Below are 10,492 nucleotides of genomic sequence, written 5' to 3'. Positions count from 1 at the left end.
GCCATTCCCTCAGGTCCTGTCACTGTCACCACAGAGCACAGAACAGGGCCTGCCCCTCCTCTTCTCCTCACGAAGAAGCTGTAGACTGCAATAAATCCAGACTAGATTTACATTCTTTTAAACAGCTTAAGTTTTTTTGAACAGCGAAATTACCTATCGTTATTTATCCAAGAGATGTAAGCATTTTAGGAAAGGTGATGATTTACTATTAATTTTTTGGCAAAAACCCGCCCCTTCCTGAGGGGCTATGAATATGTGACTTAATGATACCTGCAGCCCCGGTGATTTGTCTAACCAAGAACAAAGGAAGGAAAAGAAAGGAAAGGGAAGAAAAACGTGAAAGGGCAAAACTCGGGGAAAAGAAAGAGAAGCAGCCGGAGACGCTGCCGAGGGCGCCTCCCTCAGCCGCGGGGCGGGGCGGGGCGGAGCGAGGGGCGGAGCGAGGGGCGGGGCGAGGGGCGGGGCGAGGGGCGGTCCGGTCCCGCCCCGGACGCTGGCCCCGCCCCCGGCGGTAACGGCCGTACCCGCCGGGCCTCGCGGGCGCTGTTTACTGCGGCGCAGCCAATGGGCGGGCGGGTCGCGCGGGCGGCGCGGCCAATGGGCGGGCGGGGCGGTGCGTTTGAACGGCGCAGCGCGAGCGCAGGGGCCCTCGCGGCCCGGCGCGGTCCGTGCGCTCCCCGCCATGCCCGGCCGCCCCGACGACTACGAGGTGCTGCTCACCATCGGCGCCGGCTCCTACGGGAAGTGCCGCAAGGTGCGCCGCAAGGCCGACGGCAAGGTGAGGAGGAAGCGGCGGCGGTGAGGGCGGCGCAGCTTTGCCGCTGCCGCAGCGCGTCCCTGCCCGGTGCCGGCGGCTCTCCGCGACGCGCGAGCGAGCGGCTCTGGCGGCCGCGCGGCCCCGGCCGCTGTCCCGGTCACTGCCAGGGTGTTTCTGCCTCCGCAGATCTTGGTATGGAAGGAGCTGGACTACGGTGCGATGACGGAGTCGGAGAAGCAGATGCTGGTGTCGGAGGTGAACCTGCTGCGGGAGCTGCGGCACCCGAACATAGTGCGCTACTACGATCGCATCATCGACAGGAGCAGCACCACCCTGTACATCGTCATGGAGTACTGCGACGGGGGAGACCTGGCCAGCTTGATCGCCAAGTGCGCCAAGGAAAGGCACGTGGAATGTGCACGGGGCGTGTTGGGAATGTCTTGCGTGGGTCTTGGGCAGTCCGGAGAGAAGGGAAACTTGCTTTGTAACTTCTGAGAAGTTTCGGGTTTAAACCTTTGGACCCGAGAACTCTTCTCAAATGTGAAAGGTTTTGTACAAAGTTACTACAGCGATGGGAACTGTGCTATTACCGCATCACCTGATTGCGTGTTGGTGCTGTGGTAATCAGAAACCCCGAGCTCTCCTGTGAGGCAGAATCTGTTGAGGGTTTCTGGCTATGAATGGGGTTAAAAACACAAACCAAGAGGTTATAGCTCTTTTTGTCAGGCAGCATGGTCTTCCCCATGAGTAAAACTTCTGGGACCCTGGGATTTATGAGAACGCCAAAGTGTGTGGAAGGGAGGAGTGATTTTGAACACAATGTGAAAAGCTATTTTATCTGCCTATATGTAAAGCTTGGAGAGACATCAAGTTGCTAAGTCTTCACCTTGGTCTAATCTTAGACTTAGCATCCTACTGAAGTATAGTGTCAGTTTTCACATTCTTAGGTCAAACAAGTACATGACATCACCTCTCACTTTGTGAGGATAGTCTGAAACAGTTCTGCAGCTGCCTGCCAGCATCAGTGTTTTCATTTAAGGAAGTTTGTATTAAAAAATCAGCCCTGTTTTGGCTGTTATTGTATGTTGCTCATTATTAACAAGTGACAACATATTGTTATCTTAAGTGATCAAAGGGACAGATCTCATCACAAAAGCATCAAATTGATGTTTGTAAGTAGTGAAAATGCTGTGTGTTTTTTAGATGGTATGGGGGAGGAAGGAAATACTGCAGGGATTCTGCAATGAAAGCCTCAGTGTCATCTAACATATTTGCAGTGATTTTTTAAAAAAAGTCAGTTTTAAAGGTAGAATGTGAAGATGCCTGTTGCTGATAGTGCTTATTTGAGTGGTGTTTTATGATAGTACTATTAAAAAGTAATGGAACTAAAACTGGCAGTGACTAATCAAACTGATGTATGTTCAGAAAATCCATTCAACAATGTGTTCATTTTCCAGGCATTTCTTGGATGAAAGCTTTATTCTCCGAGTGTTGACTCAGTTAACGTTGGCCTTGAAGGAGTGTCACAGACGGAGCGATGGTGCAGTCACTGTGCACCGTGACCTGAAACCAGCAAATGTCTTTCTAGATGGCAAACAGAATGTGAAACTTGGAGACTTTGGACTGGCTAGGATATTGCACCATGACACCAGCTTTGCCACGACATTTGTTGGCACTCCGTACTACATGTCTCCAGTAAGACCTCCCTTCTATACATTATCTTCCCTTTTGCCGCTACAAGGTGGGCTGTGTGGGTCTCAGAGTCCATGAATATTTGGGAGGTTTTAATGAAGTTTTGTTGGTCTTAAATGCCGGTGACTTTTTTCATAAAGTATGTGTGTTCTGGAGACAAGGATATTTTGCAGTTATTTTCATCTCCTTTCTTCCCCACATAATCAACTTCCTTCTAATAACAGTTGCTCTTAACTGTGTAAGTTTTGTTATATTCTTGGGACGCTAGAGGTGTTGGAGTGTATTGGTACCTGAAAAGGAACAGGGAAGTTAGAGAGCTTTTATGCTTCATACTGTTAACTTAAAGAGCTTATAAAATTACCTCCTAATGGTAGGATTTTAAGTTGTAGTGGAAAAGAGCAGGAATTACTTATTTCCCTGATACATGGTACTTTGTTGGGAAAGATTAATGTTGACTGAAATAGAGTTGCATCAGTTAAAGATTGGTGCAACACTTCAGTCTTCTACAGTGTATTACTGCCACAAATAGTTAAAGTCCTTCTAGTAAGAGTAGATATGGATATTAATTAAGATAGAATATTAGAAGTTGCTCCAGTATATAATGGTGTATTTCAGGTTTCAATAGTAGCTGATTATTTTGCCATAGTGGAACCATGTCTTTGTTAATAAACCCAAGATTGTTCTCTTTCTTTAGGAACAAATGAACTACTTGTCATACAATGAAAAATCTGACATCTGGTCGCTAGGATGTATCGTGTATGAATTATGCGCTCTCTCGTAAGTATGGTAGTGTGATAACAAATGTGGAAACATAACTGCTAATGTAGGTGTGATTGTATTTTTTGTCGATCGAAGGTTGAAGGTTTCAGAGATTAGTCCTAGATTTTTATTTCATTATTGGTCTTGACATTAGATACTTAAAACAAACCTAGACTGCAGGTTTTTTTCATAGTCTGATACTTTTTTTTCCTGAAAATAAGTCCTGTAAAACTAGTGAAAGAATCCAAGAAAAATTTTCTTCTTCAGGCCTCCATTTACTGCTCTTAACCAAAAGGAGCTGGCAGAAAAGATAAGGGAAGGGAGGGTCAGGCGAATACCATATCGTTACTCAGATGAACTGAACGACCTTCTCAAGGAGATGCTGAATGTAAAGGTAAGAACCAATTACTAATTTTTCCACCTATAATTTGAGCTACTGTAATACTAAATTTTCTTCTCAATTATGAAACAAACCTACCTGGAGTAGTGGCTGTTATCACCTCGTCACTGGCAGTGTCACTTGTAGAGGAAGGAGGGAGGAGTTTGCTCTGAGTCCATCAAACAGAGGCAGCAGCTCAAGTGTCATGCCAGGGTCACGGGGTGCCAAAAGGTGGCCTCCATATTGGCTTACATGGGATTTCCTGATTGCATGCTTATTGAGGCCTTATAACTTCAGGGTTAAAATGGTTCCAGTGTGTTTAGGAGCTGGAAGGGGCGTTTTTTTCTTCATTTTGGGGTTGGCTTTAAGTGGCTAATGTGTAACTTGTTCCCCCACAGCTAGTGTGGAGGTATTGAGAAGAACATGGCAGGGGCAACAAAGCTGTAACAAGCGCCCAAGCCTCCAGCAGGCATGGATTGTTCAGCGGAGTGTTAGCTGAGGAATCTGCTGACAGCTGCCTCTGCAGGCTCACCCCACCCCCTTCTGACTCTGCAGGGAGAGGTCCCTGGGCTGGGAGACACAGCCTTGCAGCTCTAGATCTGAAGGCTGTTACCAGCCTTCTCCCTTAGCTTTTATCATCCTCCTGTGCTACAGCTTCATAACTTCAGTTTTCTCCAATCTCTCCTTCACTTTGTAGCACCTCAGCTGGTCTTGCTTGGAAATCTCTGGCCTCACTGTTTCTTCTTACAGATGGAACCTGTTGGTAATGCCTGTCCATTTCCTAATTCCCTTTAGGATTACTGCCGACCTTCTGTTGAAGACATTCTGCGGCACCCCTTGATAGAAGATATGGCGACAGAAGAACAGAAACAGAATTCTGATAGAAGAGGCTTGAGACTATGGGAGCCAGAAAGGCTGCATTTCTCAGATGTTGTAGTAAATGAGCTGAAACGAAAGGAGCAACAATTACAGGAGCGAGAGCAAGCCATTAAAGAGAGAGAACAACGTCTGGAGCGTATGCTATTCCATTTTGGGAAGGGGGTGGCAGTGGGATTCTGATTCAGTTGGAGGAAGAAAAAGTAGACAGTTTTCACAACCCTCATTTTAATGCACTAGGATACTGTAGTCCTGCATTCACCACTAGAATTGTCTGGAAACCAAATTAAGAATGCTCGGGGCTTACTCTGCTAGACTAGCTTCTTTTTTAAGTTACTAAGATAGAATTGGTAGTTTGGATATGGAAATCTGCTTTGTGAAGATTATTAAACATGAGTGGCAGTTAGGAAAGTGTACAGAAACATGGGGTCTGTACTGTGCAGTGTAGGTTGCTTTTTCACCTACTGTGTAAGTAAACATTGCCTATTCTAACATGTAATCTAAGGTGAGCCTCATCTGGAAAAAAATCTTTGAGTAAACTTTTATAAAAGCTGCTCCCCACCTGTGAGTCTATAGATGGCTGGTCCTCAAGTGTTGATATTTCCTGCCCACATGAAATATCTCTCTGCATATGCAGTAGGCTCTGCAATACAGTTTTTAACCGTATGTATTTTTTTATCTGAGCCTGAATAACAGCTGCTGCTGTTGTAAGCAGGGTGTTAAATCATAGCCGAATTATAATATCTGATAGATGAATATTTAAACCTGGTGTCACGTGTGCCATGAGTTAATGTGCAGAATAGAAAGTTGCTATCTCTTCGTTGTTGCAGACGCATCAGAGTTTGGGTCAGAAGCATGCCTGGCATTTCAGAGTACTTGTCAGTGCTTTATCAGTGCATTGATAAAGGTGTACCTACACAGTAGTTCCCTTTGTTTAGAGCCATAGAATCAGAAGTGTGGGTGCACCTGACTGGCTCTTACTGCTGTCTTTCCCTGTAAGAGAAGCCCACCACGCGCAGTCACTCTAACATTTACATGTTCACGCTGCATACTACCATATTTCTGCTTCCAGAGAGAGAACGGGAGCTCAGTGTTCGCGAGAGACTGGCAGAGGACAAACTTGCTAGGTATCTTACTAACCTATAATAGTCTATATTAGAAGCTCTACAGTCTTACAACAAAAAGCTTAAACTTCTCTTCCCAAACCAGAGCTGAAAGCTTGCTGAAGAGGTGCAGTCTCCAGAGGCAGCAGCAGCAGGAGGTAACGTGCGCAGAAGGTCCAGGTATGCAAATACTCAAGAAGGCGCTTGCACGGGCCGATGTAGTGTGGTGTGACCAGAAGAAAGCCCCTGGTGCTCAGTGTGCTCGGCACAGTCCCCTTGGGGCAAGGCAAAGCCCAGTTATGGCTGCAAGGTTGAGAAGAGACATTTTCTGCTTTGCAAAAGGACTTAATGAGTGATGCTCAACCATAAGCCTGAGTTAGCACTGTTTGCACTGCGGTTTTGTGCTGTCTGAGAAATTAGGCTCTTGTGGTGACCCAAACCTTTCTCAGAGTTGCACTTATTTTATGTATGGATGTCTTTTAACAGACCTTTGATTTATTTAATTTAAATAAAATTGCTCATGTCTAATAAATTCAGTTTTCATTAAACTTCCAAAAGATTCAACATGGGAAATATTATTTGTTGCAAGGGACCCAGCTGTGACTGGTGGGTGCACCATATAAACTATGAAGAATACACACTGCTATTATAGAAAGAAAAACTCATATTTGAAAATGTACTAAAACACTTCCTGGCAACCTCTAGTCCAATGTGTTTTATAGTAGTATTTTGTACTCACTTTGCCCTTGGTTGCTTGTTCTTTGCTATCATAAGGGTACCATCTGTTAATTGCTCCCATTTTTTATTATTAAAAATAACATTCAAGTATCTAAATGCCTTTTTAAATAGTGATAGGGATAGTGAAGGGCTGGGTCAGAAGTAGTACTCTAGAACAAAGAGATGTGAACACTCTTTAACATGCAGTAACACCCTCTTCCTTTAGTTTTGGTCTGATAAAGCAAGATAAGCATGTCACTGCCTCCAAAGCAAATAAAACTGAAGTAGCTTTTTTTTTTTTTCCAAGAAGTGCCTATCAGAGCAGAAAAGGACACAAGTAAAATGCCCCTAGAAAGTGAGTGCTCCTTGAGCTGTATCTAACATTTCTGTCAACTTTGAGAATTCCACCCGTCTCTCAACATCTTGTCTGACATCAACACATTAAAGAATTTGAGAACAAACTTGCTTTTGGCTTTCTGATGTTGCATCTAAAACTGCATGGCAAATGAGCTTCAGCTCTTACTTCTGTTCTCTTCTGCATTTCCCACCCCTTTACAAGATATTTTGACCTTACCAGGCATATTAGTTTTTGAGGATAGGCAAAACCTGTTTGGGTGGTTAATACCTCAAGCTCGATAATGCAGCTAAGTGACCACAAATTTTGCAATATCTGTAGAGCATGTGATTTGCTGCTCTTCCATGTCATTCCATGGTGCTCTTGTAACACTGTTTCTAAAATTATGCCTATTATACAAATGGACCAAGTGTTTCTCCAATAGTGGTACTAAGATTGCTTGCTTGTGTTTTCAGTTGCTCAAATATTGCTGTATTAATATCAAATAGTGCTGGATTACATCTCACACATCTCTTAGATCCCTAATTTCTCCTAGAAGTCCATTGGGTGGTTCACTTGACAATAAAATGAAATACCAAAAATCCTGGTTTTTATGACTGTGTCCTAGACACTGCCCTATTTTTACAGTGATGTTCTGATTGTTAGTGAACCATGTAATGTTAAAACAGATCTGACTTACACTAATGAAGCTAAAGAACACTGAGCTATTTACTGGCTTTTAAAATTCCTTCTTGCTCTATTCTGCTTATTGCATCTTTGCGGTAGCCTCATAAATTGACAATTAAGGCTTCAGTGTTGAGATTAGAATAGTTAGACCTTTGATTGAATAAAAATCACACCTTAAGTTGGGCCTTGTGAAGTTGGCTCTTATGCAAGGCAACTCAGCTGTTATAACAGTTTTTGATGGCAATTTTTCTACTCTTGAGTCATTAATTGCCTTTTGATGGTGGCATGCTATAGGATATGCTATGAGAAATTGTGTTCTGAAGGCTGCAGTGAAAGTAGCTTGTTAATTTTTAATTCACCTAAACTCATTACTCATCAAGTCAGAGCCTAATTTGTACCCCAGTGCCTTTATACAAGGATAGAGTTGGAACGAGGTGGCTGAAATACAAAGACCACTGGCCAGGTTGAGTCTGCCCCTGCTGTGAAGCAAAGACAAGTTTTTTTCAGTAGCTGAAAATTCATTCTGCATTTTTGTTTGGAAGTGGCTTATGTTACTGTTTATTTAATTCCTGTCCTTCTTTCCTTAATCAACTAATCTTTCCTTAGGTATTGGGTGGTGCACCCTGAAAACTACTATGGCATATATCTTATTATCATGTTCATTTAAAAGGCTTGTTTTCAATTTTTTTCTCAAAAAATAGAAAATAATTGTTGCTATTAACAGAGATGTATTTAATTAGATCACTTAAAGCCATAGTTAGATGACAAATTGGGCATCAGGGTTAAAAGCAATAAATGCTGGAAGATGCACTAATGCAGTACTTTTTGATTTCTTAAGATAACGCACTCCTGCTTCCCCTTTCTACAACCAAGAAGAACTCACAGTCTGATGGAACTGAAGAGAAAGCTGTACCTCATAATATGGAAAACTATTTCCTTTCCAAAGGGAAAAGCTCTGATCTCAAAAGGCGTCTCTATGCTGCAAATCTACGGGCTCAAGCACTGGCTGAACTGGAAAAAAACTATCAACTAAAGAGCAGACAAATCTTGGGCATGCGTTGAAACTGTAACAGATGTAACAGATATTTATCATTGAAAGGAAGATTAAATGTATAGGCAGATACTTGTGCCTCCCTCTCTTAAGCTAGAACCTACTGAAAAAATATTTTAACAGTTTTACAAACTCTTCATTTATGACAGGTAGTTTATGATAAATGCATAAGATGCTATATGATGAAAATAGGTACTTTTGATACCAAATAAAACAAACTGAATTAATTGTATTATTAAAGAAAAATATTTTGGTCCTCCTGTTTACCATACTTTACCATACTTTACTCTTCTGAAAATATATATAAAGACTGGATATATATAAATTATTTGTTTAAAATCTGATGTGAAAAATTTTTCAGGTGAAAAATGTACAGAGATTTACAGTCTGTAGGTTAAAATGTATGTAATGCACAGTTGTTGATAAAGGAAGTGTTGATATTCTGTATGTGTGGGAAAACAGTGCCTTCTTTTCTGCACTTTTAAATATTTTTTAACAAAAGAGCACGAAGATTTTATGCATCTCTTCCCACTAAGTAAGTGCTCTATCAAAGCAGGTTACTTTTAATTTTATGTTTTGACTAAAACATAAAAGTGTGGGATGGCTCAGAATAACATCTGAGTTTATATTCCTTTCTGCCTGAGCAGCTGAATGCCTTGTCCATCCTCCTACATGGCCTGTGCCAGGACAGAGCATTTGAAATAACACCTTCTTTGCCTTGCCTTGAAACTGCTGTCCAGGATGGGACACCATCCAGAGTATTAGCATCTGGGTTTTGGGGCAGGGCAGTTGTCCTTTAAATAGTAAATCCTTATTTTCTTGAATAACTTGTGTAACATTACTTGTGTAACCCAACAACAGATCTGCTCTAGCAGATTCTTAACAACCCAGCAGAACTTAACATTTGCTTGCGGAGTGGTTGCTGTTTTCAACACAACCTTTGCTTAAAACAATTAGACATGACTATTTTGTTTGCTAATCTAAAACTACCAACATTTTGGTGGTCATTCCCTAGCAGTAGGTGTGGTAAGAATGTGCCATGTGGATCAGTGCAGCTTTCCTCTGCATTCTTTCATATTTCTGAAGCTTCTCACACATATGTGGAGGGTAAATCCCTGCTTTGTCACCATGTTTGCACACTCAGGTTTTTCTGTTCTGTGCCTGAATCACTGCATTGCATTGCAATGCAGTTCTGGCCTTCATATGGATCTTTATGGCTTAACCCATAAAATATTAATGGCTAAGATACAGTGGTGTCAGTACAATCGGAAAAAATACAAAGGATTCAAGAATGTTTTGTCTATAAAATGCAGGTATCAGTGAAAGGAGGAAAGCAGGTAGCCAAGAAAATTAATACTGATTCATGAAAGATCATTTTCATAGGGTCCCAGAATGGCTTGAGTTGGAAGGAACCTTACAGATCATCTGGTTCCATCCTCTCTGCCATGGACAGGGACACTTCACTAGACCAGGTTGCTCAGAACTCCATTCAGCCTGGCCTTGAACGCTGCCAGGGACCATCCAAGAAACATCCATAATTTCTCTGGGCAATCTGTTCCAGTGCTTCACCACTCTCACAGCAAAGAACTTCTTCCTAGAATCTAGTCTAAACCTATTGTCGCTTAAAAGCCATTCCCCCTCGTCTTGTCATAACACGCTCTTGTAAACAGACTGTCATCTTTCTTGTAGGCTCTGTCCAGGTATGGGAAGGCCACAGTTAGGTCACCCAAAGCCTTCTCCAGGCTGAACCATCCAAATACTCTTCATCTTTTCTCATAGGGGAGGTGCTCCATCCCTCTAACCATCTTGTGAAAGGGCTGGCATTTACAAATGCTTTGCCTGTAACACAACCAAGGTAAGAAAATGGCTTGAGAGCATTTTTTTTTCTCTTGGAACACACGTTTCTGTATTTAAAAGTAAAATGCCTTGAAATGGCACTGTCTGCGGCGTTCCTCTTCCTTTAATACTCTAGTAACCTCAAGATGGCACTGTTGCCTTGTCATTTATAAGAACATCCTCTATTATGCATACTTTCAAAATCTAATATCTTACTTTTTTTTTACCGGGTTTGTTCTAAGCACGTTGTTGCAAGATGCTGACTTTCTTTGGCTACGGATGCTTTAGTACTTGCTGGTGC

At 42.5% G+C, this 10,492-nt stretch overlaps 1 protein-coding gene across 2 annotated transcripts; it reads left to right on the top strand.

Moving 5' to 3' along the window:
- The first annotated feature begins 641 nt into the window (after positions 1 to 641).
- Positions 642 to 10,275, top strand: NEK2 (NIMA related kinase 2). 2 transcript variants are annotated; one of them, XM_038134067.1, is made up of 10 exons: positions 642 to 778; positions 944 to 1,161; positions 2,215 to 2,452; positions 3,144 to 3,226; positions 3,476 to 3,602; positions 4,383 to 4,602; positions 5,536 to 5,590; positions 5,673 to 5,746; positions 6,591 to 6,638; positions 8,143 to 10,275. In XM_038134067.1, the coding sequence occupies exons 1-10, from the start codon at positions 683 to 685 to the stop codon at positions 8,364 to 8,366; spliced, it is 1,383 nt and encodes a 460-aa protein (XP_037989995.1). In that variant the 5' UTR covers positions 642 to 682; the 3' UTR covers positions 8,367 to 10,275. The 2 variants fall into 2 exon arrangements, with proteins under 2 accessions (XP_037989995.1, XP_037989996.1); XM_038134068.1 differs by lacking the exon at positions 6,591 to 6,638 and having other exon boundaries at positions 8,143 to 10,272.
- Positions 10,276 to 10,492: the final 217 nt, after the last annotated feature.

This window comes from Motacilla alba, chromosome 3 (assembly GCF_015832195.1).
Source record: "Motacilla alba alba isolate MOTALB_02 chromosome 3, Motacilla_alba_V1.0_pri, whole genome shotgun sequence".
NCBI lineage: Eukaryota > Metazoa > Chordata > Aves > Passeriformes > Motacillidae > Motacilla > Motacilla alba.
This window is presented reverse-complemented; position numbering and strand designations above follow the sequence as displayed.

Coding starts and splice junctions, on each gene's coding strand:
- NEK2 (XM_038134067.1), top strand. CDS start 683: ATGCCCGGCCGCCCCGACGACTACGAGGTGCTGCTCACCATCGGCGCC. Junction 1,162..2,214: donor GCCAAGTGCGCCAAGGAAAG/GCACGTGGAATG, acceptor TTCATTTTCCAG/GCATTTCTTGGATGAAAGCT. Junction 3,603..4,382: donor AGGAGATGCTGAATGTAAAG/GTAAGAACCAAT, acceptor AATTCCCTTTAG/GATTACTGCCGACCTTCTGT.